We start from the raw sequence: 23,288 nt of genomic DNA, 5'->3' as shown, positions 1-23,288 counted from the left end.
ACACGTCAAATCAAATTCACATACTGGGACATTTCATTTTCACATACACGAAGCGTTCTTCAGATTTATCTCATTCACTGCATCAAGCAGGTGGAGCGAGCTACATAGGGACTCACTGTAGAAGACCTGTTGTTCTTTAATTGGCCTGGATTACAGACTACACAGTCTTTCTCATCATGGAGGAAAGAAACAGAGATACCTCTATATCAGCTATCCAACTCCTCTGATATTAATGCCACAGCTCAGGCAAGTCTAACATTTGTAACATACGCACATTATGCTCACATACAACATCTCCTTCATTTAACAGCAGCAGGCAGTAAAAAGTTAAAATGATTTCAGTTGAGCTTATTAAATACCTTAAAAGTTATTTAAGTATTTATGTCTGAAAATAGTGTAGCATCACAGGCTTAAGAGAGAACTAAAACAAAACACAAGCGAACACACACATATACATATATATAAATATATAAAACATATTCATCATACCACTTTTGCACCGAAAGCTGAATACTGAACTGCATTTAATAATTTAAGTTGATAAAATGACTTTAGGTTACATAAAAACATGTAAATCCTCATCTAGAAGACAACTGAATACTTATTAGCAACTCTCAGACGCGTCACAGGCCTGGATCCACACAGTGTTTCAAGCACCACTTGATATAATGGGGAGTCTCACTGTTCCTCAATGTGCTCGGCAGGACTGTGACTTCACACTCAACCCAGATCTGTTGAGGAATGCTTACTCATCAACTTACAGTTAGCATCCCAACATAGTCACTTAGCTTTGTGTAGGTTAGTGTCAGTTATTCAACCAAGCAGGCTGAAGGAAACGTCCCACGTCTGCTGGTCCAGTCCCAAACAGACAAACAAACCGCAGATGAGTCTGCAGCCACATTTTCTCCTGTAAAACGATACGACGTGAAAACTCATAACCAGCTGCTCCTCGTGTTTCTATTGTAAGTGCTGTTGAGTTAATGGTGTGCAATCATCCACAATGAGATGTGCATTTGTTCATAATGATACAAGTGTTTATATCTGGGGAAAAAAGGTCCTGGGGATATTGTGGTTCATTTATCCAGAAGAAGTCGATGTTTACAATGACGGAGAACAACATGAGAAGACAAAAAAATACTTATTTCTTTACCAAAGGCTTGATTTGTTTCTCTGTTTCTTCTTGGAGTCCCTCTTCTGTGCACTTGGACATTTCTCTCTTTTTCTGTCACTAAACAATCCAGTATAATACACATTTCAGTGTTGCTCTCTTGATGAGAGCTCTCCTTAAGGTTATTTTTATTTCTCAAGGTCTAAGCTCTCTGGTTTCTCGGGAGACCCTACATCTCATACCTTCTACACAGTGTGAGTCGACACAAACGTCCACAGATGTGTTGTTGGCCTGTTGTTGCAGACGAGCAGCTCCTCCATCTTCTAGATGTACTCCTAACATCCAGCCAGGACAGACGCTTTTCACTTGGCGTGGCGGCTCTTGGACTGAGCTCCAGGACTAGAAGAGGAGCCGAGATGTCTCCCGTGGGTCTTCCAGCGCTGACGCAGCACAAAGTCGTAGTTGGCGGAGGTGCTCATGGCATAAAATACGTTGGCTTTGTCGGGGATCTGGAGCTCTGAGGCAGAAAGAGGAATGAAGTGATGAAGTGTTGCAATTTATTTTCCGCTTGCCTATTTCATCCGCCTCCATTTCAGTCAGTGATTACAGATATTTCTCAGAATGATGTGAAGGGTAATTTTCAGAAATGTCAGCATTTCATACCTACTTAGAAAGAATGATAGCATAATTGAAGGCAATGAAAATATAATAAGAGCAAGGGTTGTTTTCTCGCTGTGTGAGTTATATGTCTTTTGGCTGACTTACATTATAGCTTAGTAATGACAGTGTCAGGGAAGGAACTGATTTTTGCTCCCTCAATAACTGTTTATCTGGCATTTACTGTTGACATGTTGCAGATGCTAAAATATTTCCAAATATTAAATTAAATATTAATGTATATTCAGTCATTTTACATTAAAATGTTCAAGGCTTTTAGTGTAAAAGAAAACCTTTACACGCTTGTAAAGTCTGGTGCTGTTTGACTGGCAGTCAGATCATAATCAGCATTGAGTATATTCATCCTGTCCTGGGCAGGTTACACCTGCACTCAGAAAACACTAGACTGCTAGAGGAGAGGCCTTTACCTTTCCCATTGTTGAGCATCTGGCAGAGGCTGAATTCATGGCAGCTGACATCGTCCATGTTGTGTTTTCCAAGAGCCCTCTGAATCACCTTAGGCGTGTGGTCCTGACTGGTGAGCTGGAGATGAAACAGACATCCATAAAATAAAAGTAGAGTCAATGCTGTAACTTCCATTCTGCCTACCTAGACATGAAACTATGACCTTAATTTGTAAGCCTGTAATTTTATATGGAACATATATTTGTAGCTATTTCTGTGTTCAATAGAGATGTCAGTGACTACAGTGAGATCTGCCATGACTGAAGGCAGACGTTAGCCAATTAAAGCAACACAAGTAACCTTTCTTCCATAAAATATAGATATGGTGCAACGTTATCACAGTTCGATTATTGTTCAGTGATTTGGTCCAACACAACAGGGAATTATCATTTGGCTTAAAAAAGTAGTGTGCATCATTCTTTAATCTGCTTTATTAAAAATATCATAAAAACTAAAACCCCAGAGATAGTTCATGAAAACCTATAATGTTTTCAGACAGGCATAATTATTTACATGTTTTAACAAGAACTTAGGAAAGTTTTAAAATGATTTGTTTTATCAATTATGCACATATTATATCATAATTATGTACAAAACAATTATCACATAGATGTGGCGGCTTGGTGTTGGCTGTTGTCTTGTCTTATGGTAGTGTTATGTATTGAGACATATTGTATGAATGTGTATTGATGTATTTTTTATTATTTAAGATCCCCAGGAAAAACAGCTACTGTTCTAACTGTCATACAGAAGTTAACGGGGAGCTAAATAAATAACAAACTGCTGCTAGCTATAACTGCTGTTAGCTAATGTTAGCTCAGTTGGTTAGCTTGTGTGCTTTTGAGATCCGAGCACCAGATATGCGTTAGTGTTTGTACCATAGGTGTTTTGGACCACCGGGAAGAGGAGGTTTTCAGGCCAGGGTAAATTCAGACTGGGAGTGATGTGGATTGGAACTAATTCATAATAATTTTTAAATTTTAAACCAAACATTTCATAAACATAAGAAATAAATACCACAATATGTAAAGTTAATGGCTTTCAGAACTACCACACACATAACCATTGGTGCTGTTCTCTGATGCAGACATTTAAGTCGTAAAAGGGATTGCCAGTTTGCTTTTGTAATTTCAGTGCATGTTTTAAAGGGAAGATAGAGAAATCTTTAGCCAGAAACTCACTCACGGAAATAGGATATTGAAGGTAAAAAAATGTAGAAAGATATCTACAAGGGAAGGAAATCATACAAACCATTTACATATTTACAAGCTATGGGAACATCTTAGAGATTTAGAAAGAAAGAGTGAGAGATAAGCGTCTCTGCTCAAACCCGACTGCCCTGCACGCCACGTGTATTCAGTGTTAATCTACAATATAACCTTTTCCCGCTAAATGTGTTGCACCTTTCTTTTAAAAAAGAAAACACAGATGCCAGGAGGGTTTGAAATGTCACCAAATCTAGCAAGAAAGTCAAAGTTGGCAACACTGCATCCAAGTAGGTTAACATTATGCCTATTCAAACCAACTATCTATCAAACAACAATGAAACGTTTTGTTCCTTCATCAAATCTTAGTACAAGATAAATTGTCTGCAATGATGGTCACTCTACTTTGTTAATGCTTTAAGCCAACAGATGACTCCATCGTTCCTTAGATCCTTTTCCATTTATTCTCTTCGCCTCAGGGGCTTCTGAGCCCGGTTACACTGCCTGCTTTCCCAGCTCCAGTTCTGGCACAAAACCATCTCCTAACTCAATCAGTGATACCCCATACCCTCAAGCCTGAAAACTGCCTCCTTCCGGTGGTACAAAATGTCTGTGGTACAAACACTAACACTCCCCCAGTGCTCTGAGCTCACAACCTTAGTTAACATTACCTAACAGCTGCTACCGAGTCAGGAAACAGCTGCTACCGAGTACAAGAAAACACACAAGTTTTATTTCAAGTTATATTGTGCAAGAACAGAGTGACCCTTCACCACCTTCAACCAATTACTACTTAGTGTAGCATCAAAATGATTTAAAAAATGTGTTATTTTGTGCTAGTTGCACAATGCTGTTCTCCTCTTCTTCGATGTATTCAATGTGCTCATATCAATAAGGTTATTCTGAACTTTCTATTTTACCTATTGATTGGTGTCAGTTTCTAGACTCCAAAGTATGTTGCAGACATACACAGAAATAATCATGCTGTCGTTTCTATCACTATTGCACTCACCAGTATGCTTTTGTAGATGTTTCCGTTGCTGACCGACTCCACACTGACCCGGATGATACATGAGTCAGCAACCTGTTTGTTGTAGACAGGCTGCGGGGTCTGAGGAGAGCAGCTGGACGATGAGGACTCAGAGTTAAGAACCAGAGAAGAAGAGCTGAGGTCTGGATGTGATGAACTACAGGAGGAGCTGGAAAGACTGCGAAAGGAGGTGGAGGACATGGAGCTGGAGGAGAAATCCTCTGCGACGTTGTGAAGAGAACCTGAGAGAGACTGAGGGAGGGGAGGAGAGGAGAGGGAAAGATGGGTGAATGAATGAATAATCTGATTTAACTCACCATTGTGAGGTAATCTGAGTGTCCAAGACACATAGTCACAGATCTGATGATAGGTCGATCATCAAATCATACATTGCACCCTAAATTAATAATCATTTATATATAGTATCTATAGACATATACTGTGAGTCATATATGTAGAGACATATATTGTTTAGCCGTAATATGATAAAGTCTTTGATCAGGCCACCATTTGTTCCTGCTTGAAAACAGTTGAGTCCATCACTGCCCAAATAACAGTATACCTGCAGCATTTGTTGTCCTAGTGCAGCCCAGTGCATGCTGGTTGTTGTAGGCTTTCTACCTTTGGAGCAAAAGTGAATACCACAGTCCCTTTTCTCTGATTTCTCTGGTCACGGGGCACCAATTTCGAAAAATGTTTGTATCTTTTTACTAGATAGGCTGTGTTATGAAATATCTCTTTGTAGGGTGCAACAAAGCCATCATGAACAATTACTTTAGAGCACCTTAGAAAGTCACAGGCACAGAATTCAATGCATGGCACACAAAAAGGAAAAAGGAACATTTATTCTATTGACTGCATTGTTTGTCCTCGATATCAAACAGCCTCTGTACACATCGCTGGTTTCATGAATCCTTCCATCAACCGTCAGCATTTCCCCACAGTGCTTCAAAGCACTCAAAGCAAATCAATGTCATCACACTTGCATCATTCTTGGCGAGGTGGACGGCATGTAGCACTATCCTGGTGTCAGTCTCTTATGGATCCTTCATCAAATTAGCTGGATGGTTTTGGTTTCTTCTGCATGCGCAAGATTATCATCTTTTCCTCTGCTTGTCTATGTGTATTTGAGCTGGTTATATAATTTCAAACAAAAGCAGAAAGCCTGGTCTTGGTGCCGCTGCTTGTCAAGTACCTAATGTAATTTGGTACTTTTGTGTGCCCTTAAATAGCAGCTTTGTCTTTGTCTCTCTTGTAGCATTGATGGAATCTGGGTGGTCATTGATTTTTCCTATCCTGATAGCAGTGCAAAGACACCAGGATAGTGTTACACGCTGTCCACGTCGCCAAGACATACACAAACCATTATCATCAAGTGTGATGACACTGATGTCCTTTTGATGCTCTTGTATTATGCACGGTGCAAAAGCTGGCTGAGTTTTGGCTGCTGCCATTCAAGCAAACTACCTCATTTTTAGAAATCCAAAGACGATTGGTAGGAAGCTCTCTGAATATCTGATGATTGACAGACTATGAAAGCAGTGATGTACGAAAAGCCAGAAGAAGTGCAAGATATAACAGATGTCAACTTTTATCTAGAGTTCTTTTACTATTGGTTGTTGTATGTTTTTAAGCTTTGTCCCTATTGACCGCCGTGCACTCTGATCATAAACACACAAAACTGTCTGAACTCCTACCTTGAGTTTGAGTCTAATGGGGGAGGGCTGAGGTGCGGACAGGTCCTCCATGTCTGAACTGCTGGAGCCGGATGATGATACACTGATCTGGTCAGCATGTGTTTTCCTCAGGGAGCTGTCACTGGCTGATCGCAACCTGCACACACAAACACAGTTTACTTGCCCAACCTTTCACGATATAGCAAATTAAATCAGAAAAGCTGAGACACTTGTGGAGTGTGTGTGATGATGTTAGTCCGCACTGTAGCCATTTCATTGTAGTGAGACTATTTATTTAAACTTGATCTCACTGCTGAGGTCGACCTATTGTGATCCCTAGCCTCATGAAACTGTACAACCACAAACTACAGACAGTGTAATGGCTTTCCTGGGTATTCTGACAATAAGGGAGTTTCTAATCAGTTTCCAGGAGTTTTTAAGTGTCATACATACATAAATAAATGTCTACATTTTGCACTAAAGCTGTGAAACAAATGACATCAAACCAAAAACTGCTGCAACGACAATCATTTGACAACTGACGCTCACAATGTGCTATGCCCTTATACGCTCTAAACTTTCAATATTTGTATAGGTACCTTATCGAAACACAATGTTTATTACAGATTTATGACTAGAAAAACGACATGCTTGACTTACGAGGGAAGTTTCTTAGTGATCAGGCGACTGCTCCATGAGTTGGGAGAAGTGGGACAGGGATCAACTGGAGGCTCCAGCTCACGAGACAGCTCATAGCTTCAAAGAGCAAAATAAAAAATAAAAAGATGGAAGAAATTGGGTTACAGTTTCTGTTATATCAGAACACAAATATTTATATAAGCATAAAAAATAATAAGAAATAGAAATTAAAAGTATATAATGTGCATTATACTACAATATAACATAATAACAATAATAGGACAAACAATGTTTGTGTCTCACCTCTCCTGGTCTGTAAGCAGTGTATGTGCCTGCAGCCAGGCCGTGATTTGAGGGTTAACTGGAAGGTTGTAGTGTGAACAGGAAGCCTGAAGCTGCCGAATCTGAGCGAGAATCTCAAACTCCTACAAGAGCAACAAAGAGAGCGAGAATAAAACAGAGCACAGATTGACTGAATAGAACAGAAAAATCTAAGACTATTGAAATTGAGATGCATTATTCATGATCCATGTGAGACACCACTAGGTGGCATCACCTACCCGTCTGCGTTTCTCAAAGTTAATGAGTCCTCCCTGAGAAAAATGATAGAACAACCAGTGTTATAAGCATGACCTCATAAATCTGCCATAAAAAAGACCAAAGAGAAACAATGGGTGGGTTTGTAGGTGTGATGTGTACTCACCTCCACAGTGTCAGTCAGTGCTGTATCCAGCATGGTCAGGACAGTCAGATACGTGCCGAGGTACGGCACCACACCGCTGCTTAAGTTCTGAGGACACAAATCAAACAACATGTTTACATTTGGCTACACAAAAAGAGAGAATCAACTTCTTAGTCATTTTTGCAAATATTTAATTTCTTCCACTTCACCCCTCCCTATAATAAACATATTTTTGTTTTGTGTCAGTCTTGTTGGTGGCTGTCAATCACTAAAAAAAACTTGTCTCACAAGTCTACAAAACTACCTCTAACCTGTAATACTATAACTCCGGCTGGAATGGCACTGACTGCTGTGATAACTGTCTTGTATGTAAGATGTGTCAGACCTTCAGTCTTTGGATCTGTTATTTTAATCTCTTTTACTCCACCCCTCCCTATAATAAACATGTATTTTTTAGGGTGACAGGAGATAGTGGATCAACCTTATATACCACACAGAAGACGGATACATCATGTGAAAGCTGGGAACCTAAAAATACATTTGAGATACTCAGCTGAGCACTGTGTCAAGTTTTTCTAGTCATAAATCTGTAATAAACATTGTTTGGTTTAGGCTTGTTTAAATATTGAATGTTTACAGTGCATAAGGGCTCAGTACATTATGATGGTCATTCCCATGCTCTATTATGTTACATAAGTTGGCTGCAGCAGTTTTGGGGTTGATTTGTTGAACAGATTTTGTGCAAGATTGAACAATTTTAACTACTCAATGAAAACAATCAAGCTGTGATCTGATATAATTTTTTTTTTTTAAAGTGACATTTCAAGATTTTGTTAGCCTGGTAAGGCATGCATTGGATCATAATAGGTCTTTGATACAGTGAGGTCAGATATTTTGAGGTGAGAGGGCAAAGGACCTCTTTCAAAAAGGCCACGCCAGTTTTTACGTCCCTAAAATTTAACCTAAATTTGGTGCATTATTTTACCCCCTTCCCAACAAGCCAGTAGCTTCACTCCAGCTTTAAACTGAACAGCCTCTTCTAGATTGTAGAAAATGATACTAGAGTGGAAAACATTAATTTAACATATTTGCATAGAGTTGGTGAACATTGGAAAATTAGCCAATGCCAGCTTCATTATCTTGGATTAAGAAACTTGAATAAAAGAGGAATAAAAGAGGGCAGAGTATTGAGTCTACTAAATATAACGTCAGTGAAACTGAAATAACATACTGTAACTGAAGCAGAAATATACAGACAACTGAAAACACAATCCCACCATTTAAACAGATTGAATATGGGGGTATAAAACATTTTACAAACAGTCGCACCCAGGCTAAGTAAACTGTTGAACTGTGGGAAACGTTACACATACGTCAGCTTTCATAGCCCTCCCTACGTAAGGGGGAAAACTAACAGTCATATGATTTGTAAGTGTGCAAACTTTTTCCATCAAATGGACAGATTTAAAAAGAAAAGGGAAGTGTTATTTTAGTAAATTAACTTTTAGGGAAGTACAATTGATGCAGGCAGACATAAAGAGACCTCTGCTTTCATTTTTACTGGCTGGTATAAGCTGACACGTTCAATTTATTTTGGTAGTCAAATCTGAAAATAAGGAACCAATAGGTTATTTCCAAACAAAACGTTGACTTCTTTTCTTACCGTCTGTCTGGATGCTGAGCAGAGCCGTGGTGATTTGGAGCCATCTGAGTCCTGCAAAAAAAAAATAAAAAAAATCTAAATGACATACATTTAGGGCATTAACTTGTGTGCTGGCATGTTATATAACTGTTCTTTACAGGGTTGAACAACTGCTGACAGGGTGCTGCTGGGTGTAGGAGGGTGTCTACAGTGTTTAAAGACAATCACAGCCTCATAGTTACCGGCTATTGTGCAGTTTGCCCTCAGGTGTGTACTGGGTCAGTATTAGACAATGTGTACTCAGTAAAATTAATAACTGCTTATTATCACTGTTGCCAAAACCACATTCAATTGTAGTTTTATTTGTGCTGGCTGCTGACAATAGACTTTTTTTTAAAGTATAGAAGCTGTGCTACTCATAACATCACTATCACTAACTAAACATTCCTATCAATTTTTTTTTCACTGGGAACAAAAGGACACAGAGTGGCAGGTGAAGTGGTGACCGAGCATTCATTCAGTCTTCAGATTTATTTCATTAGATGTTGATGATGTATGTATAACACTTTGCATGCTACACTAAAGTTGCAACTAAGGATTATTTTTATTAATGCTTATTCTGTAGATTATTTTTGCAATGAATTGTTCTATGACAAATTGTCAGAAAATAGTGTAAAATGTCTTCAGATATCTTGTTATTTTACCATGATGTAAAATGAGAGAGTTCAGTCCAATAATTAAGTCTTCTATGTTATGCAAATCTGCACACCATTCACTTTAAATGTTGATGGGTTTGTGCATAATTGTGCCTCAACTTAAACAACTTAAATGAATATTTATTATCAAAATAGTTGCCAATACATGTTCAACCAATTGTTTCAGCTAAGGGGAAGTATAGTACTGTTCTAACCAGGCACATACTTCCTGTAAACAGAAAAAAAAACCTGTATGCTAGAAACTACACAAACATCAAGAAGTCAAACAAGCCGCTGGGCTGCATACCAGGAAATAACCTGTTATTTTCTCACTGTGGTGCATTCAGAGATTCCTTTTGACGCAGCTATGATGATCACTCAAAGCGAGTCTGACATTATTTAAGCCGCCATATTGTCTGTGAAACACAATCTACACACAATCCGGACACCAGAGTTCAATTTGCTCGTCTACCTGTGCAGACACCTTGAATTGGTTTGTGGTTTGCCAAACCATAAAGGGGGACTTGTAAAACATTTTTTCATTTGGTCAAGTAATGAGTGAGAGCACTGCATCCGGAAAACAAGGTACAATGTAATTCTTATGGCCAACTGTCACTGTCAAAATGTTTGCTTTTGCCACTGACCAACTAGGATTATTATCAAAATGAAAATACTGAAGTTACTCTTTAACATGTCAAAATGTCAAGGCAGGATGGCATCCCACACACACACAAAAAAAAGTATGGCCACTCTGATTGATGGGTGACATGACAGCTGTTAGGTACAGGTACAGGATTATATAAGAATTACATTAAAAAGGGGGTCATTGCTAATCCAGCAATGTATATACATACATACAGTGCAGACAGTGCTGAGAGTATTTAGCAACAGCCCACGTGATCCCATCAGGCCCTGTGTGTGCAGTTTTATGTTCCATAATGCAAATATTCTCTTTTTTAGTCTTCGTAACGTCTCTTTCTTTCATCTATTTCGCTAGATCTTTCCCTTGTTAATTAGGCATGTCTATGTCTGCAAGTGAGTTTATGTCAAAAACTACATGTAGTTACCTCCACCAGGATCTCTCTGCTGGTTAGCACACAGTTCTCATCAGGGAAAGTCTCGCACAAGTGGTCAAAAGTGGCCATGCTTTCCCTGAAAACAAACAAATTCAATCTGTTCAAATTCAATCAAGACTTTTTGAGTCAATATTCACCACTTCTTCAGTTTTTCTTTATTCACTCTCAGCTAAAGTAAAAGTAACTCAGTGGTCCATAAGTTATGAATAAAACCTCATTCTAGTGTCCTGTAATTGTTTGCTGACCTGCTGACAGCAGCCCAGGTCTTCTTGAGGCGATAGACAGCGTTGGACTGCAGAGCTGAAAGGATGGCCCTCAAAGAGGAGAAATTCTTCAGCAGTCTGCACTCCTGCGGAGAGAAAATACAGAAAGATTGCAGTTTTGTTATGCCATTTTGACAAAAATGTTTATTTGTGTCACCTTAATGTTTTTGCACCCTGACCTGAGCAATAGCTATCCACCTCTCGATGATGCGTGCTCTGTGGGCGGGGCTGGTGTAAGCACAGCGGGGTGAGCTTGGGGCAGTGGAGGGGTACAGGAAGGTAGAGGAGGAGCTGGGTGATGAAATGGGAGAGGAGGTGGAAGGGCTGGGAGAGGATGGGCAGAGCAGTGAGGTGATGACACGGTTTGTCACAGCGTTGAACTGGGAGATGGTGGCTCTAATGGTGGGCGCCAGGTTTCGATTTTCCTTCTTGTCACGCTGGGACCAGACGCAGCCCAGGCAGTGGAAGGGTACCACTCTGACAAACAGTTCCTGAGGGAGACACGATGACAGGGAGAGACAATATGAATATGAGAGACACACTGTGAAACAGAAAGGGGCTTTGAGATATTTGTTAATGAAACCTACAGCGTCCAGTCGGGTCAGCTGCTCTGCCACTTCTCTCACAGAGAAGTCCATAAAGTTGCTTTTGTTCTCCTGCTTAGGGTACGTCACTCCTCCATCCTCCTGATCTGTGTGTTCCTGCTGCAACGACTCACTGCTGTGCTCTGACGCAGACTGACTGCAATCTGTCAAACACCGCAAATCATAAACGACAATGAAACAGGCTGCAAAAAGAATTGTATATCATTCACAGTACACCTCAACAACATCATGGTACAACAATTTCTCGCAAATGGAATGATCACTTTTTGTGCTAAATATTACTTTATCCAAACTATTTCACCATGCTTTTGTTGCAATCCCTATATTTTTTTTAAAAAAATTCTAGTTCATTCAAATTTTACAATTTCATAAACAATCAACTAAATTCTTTACCAGTATTGTTTTATCTCTGGCCGAAATATGGATTTTTTTTGCAATGAATAAAAATTATAGACCTGAAAAATGACAAAAAACTCTAGATAATCTGGAGCTGATCTACTATGAATAAAAAGAAGATCATTTACTTAATACATCCTATATCTACAGTACAGATACTGCCACGACAGCACAATGGTCTGCACTTTATGCATTATGGTGGCCGGACATTATCACACTCCCAATCCTCTGTACCTTGTTCCTGGAGCTTCTTGAGGAGGGCCTCAGCAGTATGAGCCAAGCGTCTGAAGCAGAGGCGATGCCGCAAATGGACACACAACAGCCGTAGGACCTGGTACTGAGGTGGATCACTGAAGTCTTCGCTGTATTCCTCGAGCCAGAGACGGATCACCGGGGGTAAGGTACTGTGGAGGGAATTAAATAAGTATTAATTATTGTGTAACAGAAGAACTAAATTCCTCTAGTTTTTGTGCAGGTTTATTATTTAATTTTAGCGTGCGATTGAGCTACTGACTTTGTCCAATCATCACAAAACTTGGTTTTGACATAATTTTAAAGGCAGATAATAACGATAGTTTAGAGCAGGAAAAAGCCCGTAGTTAATTAATCGCACAATTTTATAGAATAACCTGATTGTGTAACAGGTAAACTATAAAATCATGGACTCTTGTTGCCAGTAGTTGTCAGGCTAATCAATCATGATTCTCAGGACGCTCTGATCCATCCATTGAAAACAATGCCATTGACTGGGTACAGCAGTGCGAATTTTACTGTTAGTGTCACAACCTAATCTTTAAAAATTACTATATTATCATTTTGAAAGGTCAACCTAATCTTTAAAAATTACTATATTATCATTTTGAAAGGTAAATTTTTATCAACATGAACAATATGGAGACCAGTTCTTACTGATAATACGTGAGGATAACAATTCTACGTTTTCAATATGTGAACAGTATACCAAATGACTATTTCAATTCCAGTAATAATAATAGTAATACTAGATTATCCCTTAAGAGAGGTTTAAGGTTCTTTAAAACTGTTTCAGATTGGATTTCACGCCTAAACTAAACCGGAATCAGAAACGTTCAACTTCTAATGGTCTGTGTTGGCTTGAATCCCAGCCACTTGCGGCTTTATTATTTGATCGAGATAAAGGGAGGCCTGGACAACAATGGCATACTTTGTGTGAGACAAATAAAAAAAGATTTATAATTACTTTGTGGGGCAAAGTAACATGTAGTCAATGTAAAGCTTTGAATAAGTGACCACACTCACCTGCGTGGGCAGACAGTGTTATCCAGGTTAGCCATTGAGTCATCTCTGTGGAAAAATAAACACAATTACCTATCAGCTGAGAACAAAATTTCAATGATAAGCACCACACGAAAGGACAACACGGTTACCTAGTGGTGACAGAAAACATCCTGTAAATAACATAGGTCCAAGGTTTGATTGTCTATAACTGTTCATCCTACGGAAATGTCCTGCAACACTCTGAATCCCTGCAGAGACACTGTTTAGGTTTAAGGTTTAAGGCAATGTGAAAAGACTCAGAAATTTTAAATTAGAAGTAAAGTCGTTATTAAAAGTTAAACATAATATTTAGGGAGCAAATCAAGTAATGTCCCTGTGACCCTGATTGGTTGTGTGAGCAGTTACAGAAAATGGATGGATGGATTATACAACATCTATCAAGTTACACTACAGGTGGTTTACGAGTTAATGACAGCAACAAAAAGATACATCCTGTACAAAATCCTGTCAGGCTAAGCAGGGAAATGCACTTCCCAAGCTGTCCCGAGGCTGACCTTACATAAAGCTCACAGGAAACCTGTTGCCACCAGCATCGCAGATATGAGGGCGACTGTTTGACAAATAATATATTAAGTGAACAGTGCAGCGCTAATGGACAGTTTTACACAGCCAACTGCAGTACACTGAGCAAAGGTGAGCTGTAAGGATCTGAGAGATACAAAAGACCAGGCAGGAGCCGTGGACTTGATTATTTCAGCTGGTAAATTATGTTTATTAAACCAGATTAAGAAACTTGTTTTGGAAATCTCTCCTAAAAAACAAAAGATGCTTTCTGTGTCATCCCTGAAATATTAGCTGCAGAAGTACATTCCTCGTCACTTAGTCAAATTAAATCTGAACCTTCAGGTAAAGAAGCACCTCTGCTGGGTGTGGAGGGTGTAGTCATGACCACTCAGGAATGGAACAAATGTCTTGACTGCTTTGTTCGTTTCATGACAGTAATACCTGTCATAGAAACTTCCCCGGCGCCAAAAGAGATCTGCTTCTTGAATAGCTGAGGCGACGTAAACAAGGTGTTAAATAGCTGTCTTCTTTAGAAACCCGATGTGTGTATCAGGCGTGTTGTAAAGCCTGGTTGCACGTATGTTTCACTTAGATTTGTATACAGTGACGATGAACCGTTTAAAAATAGCTGCTTAAACAAAACAATCTCAATAAGTTAAGAAGAAATTATTGAAGGTAGAGTAGCTACGCAAGTTTAACTCAATAAGAAATCAAGAAATATATATATTATTTTTTACATTTATCCCATTAATTATGACACAAAGACATGATTTATCCTTTTGGAATATATTTTCCTGCCAAAAGTTAAATGAGAAGATTTATACCACTCACATATTTCTCCATTTAATATGAAGCTACAGCCAGCAGCTGGTTATTTTAGCTTAGTATAAAGACAAAGCCTGGTTCGGTCCAAAAGGTAACAAATTACAGCAAAAAAGACATGAACTAGATAATGTTTATCTCGCAGCCTGGCATAAAACCACATCTTCTAATTTTACACTTTTTGTAGGAAGTGAGTAAAAAAGATAATAGTGAGCTTTAGAAGTGCTGGTAGAGTCATTTTACTACCTTTGGACAGAGCCAGCCTAGATTTTTTCGGCCGTTATGCCAACCTAAATTAACCATTCAGACTATTTGAGGTGGGAACTGTTAACAATCTCCCAGGCTGTGCTTTTAAGTGTGTCCCTCAGGATGAATCTGAAGTGCTAAATTGAGTGGATCCATCTATGCATTGAACAGCAGCCCGTAGTCTGTAAGTCCGGATCTTGCTACTGTTCAATGCATAGATGGATTCACTATAACAGAGCCTCTGCATGGACAATTTCTCACCTTTGAAACAGCAGCTCAATGAGAGTGTTGGTTGAGGTGAAGGCCCTGTAGGTTGAGAGGAAGACACGGATGAAGTCTGGTTCCTGGTGCTCAGGGTCCAGCAGGTGGGTGACCAGGCGCTCCAGGGTCCCGGCCTTCAGTCTACGCACCTTCACCGTGTGGTACTGGGCAAAGCTGAAGGCAGTAGAGAGCTCTGGCGTGTCTGAGGCCGGCAAGACGGGCTCCCTGCGCAGAGTGATGCCAAACACAGCCCCGTCCTCCTCCTCCTCCCCCCACTCCTGCACCGGGTCCTGCAAAGAAGAACACAAGGTCATCAAGATCCAACAGATATTAAGTTGAATACAGGAGACAGCCTGCTCCTTTCTCCATGATGTGGTAGGTAATATGGATTTCAATGGACTTGAACAGAAACACATACAGTAATTTACTGAACTTTGAAAGAAACACTGCACAGCCAGAAACACTGAAAGTTTTTCTTAATCTCTAACTGTGATTGGAGCTTTTTTGACACTCCATGACAAATGCAATAGACCTTCATACTGAGTCATTTCATTAAAAAGGTGAAAACTCCACGTCAATTGATCTCATTCTTCAGATTCTACTTGTGACCCAGCCTTGAACTCTGACGCAGACAGACAGCTGGTGATGACTGGACTGATGATGAAGTAAAGAAGCATTCATTGTAAGATTTGTTATGTGCACAAACACAGGGACGACAATGTATTGAACCATGACGCATTTTGACAGTGTTTTTTTAAAAGCCTTGGTTACAGCACATGTCACATGTGCCACTAGCACTGTCAAAAAGTGAATAAATATAATGTACTGGACTCTATAATAATATATGCACAGAGAAAGTACACCAGAACCAAGACTGAGAAATACAACACTATTCACTGCTCTGAAATAAGACTATATGACTGGACTGGTAGAAAACATTGTGCCAGTTTTTCCCATACAGGTTTAAAGTTATCAGAAAGTTATTTTTCACATGTGTAACTCTGCAAGCAGCAGTGCCATGCCTGAAAACACCTGATATCACATGACAGAAACTCAGACAAAAAGCAGTGTGCTAGCTGCCAGACACAATGGGACACTGGTGGATCCACTCACACCCTGCTGCACTCAATGAAACCATTATTATCAATTTGTTGGTGCTGGTCCTGGTGACCGGAGACAAGGACAGAATGAGCTTCACATGCAGAGGACTACAAATGTTGACGAGCAAAACAAAATAAAAACAACATGACATTGCACAGGCACAAACAAGACAGACCTCTTTACATTTGACCTACCATGGATAAATGCCATTTCCCCATGTTTGTCATCCCCTACGAGAGAATAAGTATCTCCTGTGTAAACTCCTGATGCGGCGCAGACAGATATCACGGATTCAGCTCGGTCCTCCGACAGTTCTCTTCAGGCTGAATGACATGTGACACTTTCATTTTGAAGATTGATTAACGCAATAAAGCACGATACGACTAAAAAGGTGGATTGCGTCCAGACGTGAGTCAGTCAGTGGATTGACTAGTTTGAGAGCCGCAGCTGGAGGAGAGCGGCATGTCACTGGGCGGAGCTAACGAGGCAGGTGTGGGAGGGGCTAATGCTACTGACCAATAAGTATACGGGGATTAAAAGCATCATATATAATTGTGCAGATTTTATATATAAGGGTACGACTGAAAAAGATGCTTTTGATACTGATGACACAAGTAGTGTCCTCCTAAAAGATTTTTATACAGTTATTAGTATGATTCTTCTTTGAATTCAGCATCTTGTGAATGCGTGTTTAGCAAGTTGTAATTTTTTTTCTGGGACTTTTTAATCCAAGTTTGTCCCTTTTCTCCTCATTTGGAGGATTTATTTATATGATAACTGGTCACAACAACCAGTAAATATGCAATGCTTTCAGATCTTGACAAACAAAACAAGCTCATATTCATTTTTGAACCACATGGTACGAATGTTTCCATTCAGGAAGAATTCAGAAATTATTATTTGGTGAATTAACACAAAGCTTCTTAGCATCAGTCTTTCACATTGTCGGTGCGTGACTATATATAATACTATATGCCATTTCTTGTGCAAAAATTCAAATAGCTCAGCTCTGTTAGAACACACTATAAGTATATGCAACTATCATCACATCCAGAGGTTTTCAATGGGGTTCAGGTCTGGTAGCCATAAAGCATTGTCCTGCTGGTCTTTAGAGTTTGGGAACATTGTCAGCTTTCTTCTAGGTTAACTTGTATTACGCATGATTTTTGCATTGTTCAAAGACAAATCTTCACAGATTTCAGTCTTACTGATGCAGCACCAGATGATCACTGTTCCAAATTCACTGTGGCTTGTAGTCCTCTCCAGGTTTCTGACTAATCATTAGTTGACGAGGTGTTGGGCAAAAACTCAGAAGATCACCATATTGCAATCCTCTACAGTTGTGGTTCTTTCTCCATGATGAAGGGCTTTTTTCTAGCTTCGCACAACTTCAGCCCTGCAGCCCATTTTGAACCATCCTCTGTCCTTTCCTCCCAGCTGTCCATCATTATTGTAAGTTACTTGACATTGGAATGAGTTGGGGTCATCCCGGTTAGTCATTTTCTCCCTCTGCTGGTCTGTGCACGCTGTACATATTGTATTTTTAACACTTACAAGATAGCTCAACCAGGTAGTCCAATTTCCTCACTTACTTTAATCGAAGCAATCGATATGAAACTTTTTTGTCCAATCTCAGTCGCAAGCAGCAGCTCTGTTCCTATACTTCTTCCCCCTTTAGTCACTACAGCGATTCACTATCCTCTCAAGACACAAGCAATAGTACTATACAGTACAAGCTGAAGCTTGTAGTAATTTCAGTAGATATCACACACATCATAGCATCTGATGATGTTTGTTCATTTTGTGAATGTTTAAACATTCACAAAATGAACACACATTAAACAAAAGAGCTGTGGGCTCTGGTATCAGGATTAACAAATGATGTGATGGTTCATACTCTACTTCAATTAGAGTCTGACTGTATATGTGCTGGATATGAATATAGCCACACTTGTCATGAAGCAGACAAAAAGTGGAGACCTTAAAAACTCTCAAAACGTGGAAAGAGATTATAAGAGAATTATGAGGGCTAAAGTGATAGTGAATTATGTATATTTACCAAAAAGGAGAATACAAGACACCACTTCAAGTGTGGTCAGCTTTAGGCTACCATGACTGTCATAGGCTTTATCAGTATAAACGTATTGTACCTGAACTTTTTTTCTTCACAGCAATGAATCGCAAAGACAATACTGTCACATCATGTGGCCAAAGTCTAAACATTAAAAAGATCAACTTTGAATTATTTCAATTTCCTCAGGCTCTCTATCTGGATTACGAACAGGCTCACCAGCTATAAACTTGCTCCACGTTCTGATCAGGATCTGTTTGTTTTCAGTTGAACAACGTTGTGATCACTTCACAGGAAGATATGAAATGTGACACGCAAAAGGAAATGGTTTGTCTATTAAAAATGAGAAGTTGATTTCAGACCAGCATCAACACGCTGGGATCAGTGCATTTCAGTACTCATGCTTCTAAAGAATGCAGTCGGGACAGTTTTTCCACACGGACCTATTGCTTATGTTCCTGCTTATGATGTTAGGGGTGTGACATACATAATGAAACAGGTTTTTCTGCTCCTAAAACCAATCTTTAACTTTGTGTATTCAGGGAAGCACATAATCAAGAAAAAGCGTAGAAAGTGTTTGGTACTGAAAACGTGAAATTTCAGAGACAAAATGACTAGCAGGAACACACTGTGATTACAAGCTGAGCAGATGGGACATCGTGAAATCAGGCTGTCCACTCTGCTCTTTTAGCTCACAGCAAAGAATGAGCTTTTTGTCTCTCTAATGAGTTTCTGTCTCTCTGAACTGAGAATCCACCATCATTCTCCCATGTTTGCCCATGCCACCCACTCTCTTTCTACAGCAGCTGAACAAAAGAGCAGAGAAACAGCACCAAGAGAGACCTCAATTAGTACTCATTAGACTCTGTCAGTGGTGACAGGCAAGCAGCAAGAAGAAGCATGCATGCAGAATGATGCAGAAGCATGCTGGTTTTAATACTGTCTTTTAAGCTGAAAATCCACACCCACAGCAACATCATATTCTTTCTGGAAAGTCAGCTGTAGTTCCTTCTCTCTATCGATAAACATCTGAATGCTGATGACGTTCTGAGTGAAAAAATGTTGAGCTCAAACGGAACAGCAGCAAAAATTCCCAGGGAGAAACCAGACTGAATATATGACTGTGATTTCCTCCACAGATGTGTGTGATTGCACCAGTAGTCCAATTACCACCAAGTAATGTCTTCCATATCCAAGAACACTAAATACAATGACCTAAATCTCAGATGTCAAACGTTTAAAATACCATTACAATACCAAAAATGTTGATTGAAGAACAGTATCACCTGACCATAAATTAATCAAGCATTATTTTGATAACTGATTAATCATTTGAGTCAGTTCTGAAGCAAAAATACCAAATATTGTAGATTTTATATTGCTGTAGAGCCGAAACGATTAGATAATCAATCATCAAAACATCAATAAGGCGACTGCCAGAAGTTTTGTTGATAGATTTATTAATAATAAATAAAAAAAATAAGAATATAATCATTTTTAAGCAAAAATGACTGATCAATGACTGAACATGTTTTGGTTGTCTCAGTATTCCATAGTCTTTTATGATAGCAATTTAGCTATCATATTATATAATATTATTTGAGTTTTCAACTTTAATGAGAGCTCTGGGAGCTTGAGATGGATATTTTTTGTTTTTTTATGATTTCCTGACAGTTTGTAGAGCAAACATTTAACTGAGAAAATTATTGATAATAAAAAGGATCATTAGTTTCAAATAGTTGCCCTAATTTTGATGGTTCTAGTGTTCTTTGTTTTATATCACTGTAAATTCAATTCAATTTTAAACTGCTGGTCAGACAAAACAAAAAATCTAAAAGGTGTGTTGGGCTCTGAGAACAGTTAATCTAAAAAATGACAGATTAATCAACAAGGAAATGATATCTACATCAGCTCTAGGGTTGGGTGACATTGGTGTAAGTGTAACATTGGTCTCAACAGTCAAATAGTCTCAGATATTTTGCTCTAGGTGGGATACGTCAGAAATATTAATTATGAACCCTCCTACATTTATTCTGTTTGTCTTTTCTTGTCCTGGCTTTAAGAAAATATTCATCAGCTCCTGAACTTTTTTTTGTAAAAAACAGCTAAATGGATATGAGGTAAGGCTTTTAAATGAAGTCAGGTTGAATCCCTTATTAATAGTCATAGAAATCTTATATTTTTGCTCTAACTCACCTCATACTCCTCCGTGTCCAATAACTGGAAGCTTGTCAGCCACACGCCGGGCTCTGTGTCCATGTGGATGTCCCCGCAGTGATTCGGCCTGAGCCACAGCAGCTTCTTCATCCTGCCAACTCTGTTGCGGAGGCCGCGAGGCTCCCCTCCATCACCGCCTCCACGCAGAGGAATAATGATCCTCATCTCTGGTTCTGTGTCACGCTACGGGCCCACACAAACTCGTCAGATCTCCCCCACACCTGCTGCCTCATCTGTGTCAAGGAGGACAGCATGGAAACGTTAGGCATAGTCTATTGCTGGAGCATTTTCTTGTTATTTCATGTCTGAATTTGAGCACAAAAATCCTGATTGCATTTACCATGCTGGGACAGAAATTAATTAATGTTTCAGCCTAACTCAATTCAGGAGCAGCACAGCATGACAACATAAATTACCTTAGTTCAATAAATTCCCTTGATAACAAAGGGGGCATGTAAAGCCCCTAACCTGACAAATACAAAGTCATTTTGTCTTGAGGAATCTTCTTTTGAATCAACACAACTGTGTGGCTGGTAACAATCTTTGTTAAAAGAAAATAAAAAAAGGACTATCACTGTCACTATAGTATGTACAGTCTCAGATAGGTTCAAAATGAGCATGTCATAAGAACCATCAATGAAAATGTTACAGTACAAAATTGTTGACGAACACCAGCAGCTAGTGAGAAAAATGTTTCTTCCACAGCACCCCCCCCCAAAAATGGATATCTTAGCATATAAATGATAATCTGAATACAAACATTAAAAAAGAGGAAAGAAAATTGTTACTTAACCGTAATTTTGCTGCTCTTGAAGCTCCATCTCGTGGATCCCGATGAAGACCATGTTCAGAGCTGTATTTGTCCAAGGCAGAATATTGTCTATAATATTATCTCTATCTATGTGGAGACAGTGTGAATCTTGGATAGAGGAGACTCTGGCATTTATCTCTGAGGAAGGGTTGTGCGTTTGTGGGTGGATGATGCTCTGTGCGCATATTTATGTGACTGTGTGTTAGTGGGGGTGTGTGAGTGGTAAGTGTTGGTAAGGCCTCCTCCCTCCCTTGGCTGTATACTCAGATGTATAATTGTCCCATTTTGACTGGATCCCATCATTCCAGTTCGCTGGACTCCTCATTAGAATAAAGCAAAAAGTCTCTGGCCCCATTTTGAACCACAGATACACACATGGATAGTTTGATTGTACACAATAAAATCAGCTCATCTAAACTCGACTGGCTGATGACAGAAAAAGTTTGCTGATAAGGTGTGAAGGGCTGAAATGTCTCTTACCTGCGTGCACTGATGAGACAGGGGGGTTAACTTATAAAAACATGACAACGTGACAAGATTGAATCATGTTGGATGGACGCCCGGTGGTGACAGGAGACATTGAGGAAGCTCACGCACGCTTCTGGCAGCGATTCAAAATCTGTACCGGGACACGCATGCCACCTCCTCCTCCTCTCACTCATTAGTCGATCAGGTGAAAAGAAAAGCGCCAATCAGATGAGAGACACGGGTGTTTCGATCGTCGATATATCTGGCGTACTGATCTGTGTCCAACATGATGATCATGTGCTATTCAATCTATTTAGTTCATGTAGTGTTTGTAGGATGAGATTAAATCTGGATGTAAATTATGATTTATGGTAACTAGTTACTCCTAGAAATCTGAAATGTAGCAAACTGGACAGGAATACTATGGAAATAAAAGAAATTACAGTGACATGCTACAGCCACAGATTTATATAAATAAACAAATAAAACACTTTATATAAATAAAACATTTTATATTTTTCACCCTTGTTTTATGTTGGATTGAATCGGGTTGTTTTGTTTAGATTTTTCTTTTTATTATTCAGTTTTATGGAGGCTTGCTGTAAATTAATTCTTCATTATAAGGCCTAAGGTAGGAGGCATATCTGGTTCCCATTACCCAAAATAATTGTAATTTTGATTACATAGACTTAAGAATTATTCTTATTAAGTATTGAAGGCATCAACTCTTTAAACTTGCTACCAAGGTGAGTTTAAATGTCTGACAAAGGTCAAAATCACTAATCCCTAACATGGAGGTTTGGACCATCCATCCATCCATTTTCTGTAACCGCTTATCCTCATCAGGGTCATGAGGTGCTGGAGCCACATAGAAACAAACAACCATTCACACTCATATTTTAGGGCCCTCCATGGAGTCCAAAATAAAATATATATTTCTTTAATTGCTGCATTTCTCCATGTGAAGTACAAAGTCTTTGGGACCTCAAAATCATTCAAAACAATGTGAGTAGAGAAAGTGTCTTTGGTGGCTCATAACTCATATGTGTGATGTGGGATCACAAGTTACTTAAATTAAAAGAGCTCACAAGACAAAATAGTTATATTTATCTAAATAGCCTACAGTTTCAGTGACAGGTCACGTGTACATGCATACATACATGCTCTTACATATTCAGCTCACCTAAAAACGGGTCAGTAGTGTTTGCACATTGTCACTTAACCTCTGCTGCTTGACTTCAGGGAGTAAAGGTCTTTATGAAGTATCATTATCCACAGAAGAGATGCAGATATTGCAATAAATACTGGCCCACAGACAAGTGAGACAACTA

The 23,288-nt window shown here is 39.2% G+C and overlaps 1 protein-coding gene across 2 annotated transcripts; it reads right to left on the bottom strand.

The window, feature by feature from the left end:
- Positions 1-1,161: 1,161 nt before the first annotated feature.
- Positions 1,162-22,180, bottom strand: rgl3a (ral guanine nucleotide dissociation stimulator-like 3a). 2 transcript variants are annotated; one of them, XM_019270556.2, is made up of 19 exons: positions 21,970-22,180; positions 21,472-21,531; positions 20,658-20,911; positions 15,290-15,579; positions 13,418-13,462; positions 12,374-12,543; positions 11,726-11,886; positions 11,318-11,629; positions 11,121-11,224; positions 10,867-10,951; positions 9,126-9,176; positions 7,484-7,570; positions 7,341-7,373; positions 7,084-7,205; positions 6,802-6,897; positions 6,163-6,298; positions 4,448-4,717; positions 2,194-2,308; positions 1,162-1,625 (listed from the first exon to the last, which is right to left on the bottom strand). In XM_019270556.2, exons 3-19 carry the CDS (start codon positions 20,841-20,843, stop codon positions 1,471-1,473), a joined length of 2,418 nt encoding a protein of 805 aa, XP_019126101.2. In that variant the 5' UTR covers positions 20,844-20,911; positions 21,472-21,531; positions 21,970-22,180; the 3' UTR covers positions 1,162-1,470. The 2 variants fall into 2 exon arrangements, with proteins under 2 accessions (XP_019126101.2, XP_010732947.3); XM_010734645.3 differs by lacking the exons at positions 20,658-20,911; positions 21,472-21,531; positions 21,970-22,180 and adding an exon at positions 16,585-16,817.
- Positions 22,181-23,288: the final 1,108 nt, after the last annotated feature.

The sequence above is a fragment of the Larimichthys crocea genome, chromosome X, assembly GCF_000972845.2.
Source record: "Larimichthys crocea isolate SSNF chromosome X, L_crocea_2.0, whole genome shotgun sequence".
Classification (NCBI taxonomy): Eukaryota; Metazoa; Chordata; class Actinopteri; family Sciaenidae; genus Larimichthys; species Larimichthys crocea.
This window is presented reverse-complemented; position numbering and strand designations above follow the sequence as displayed.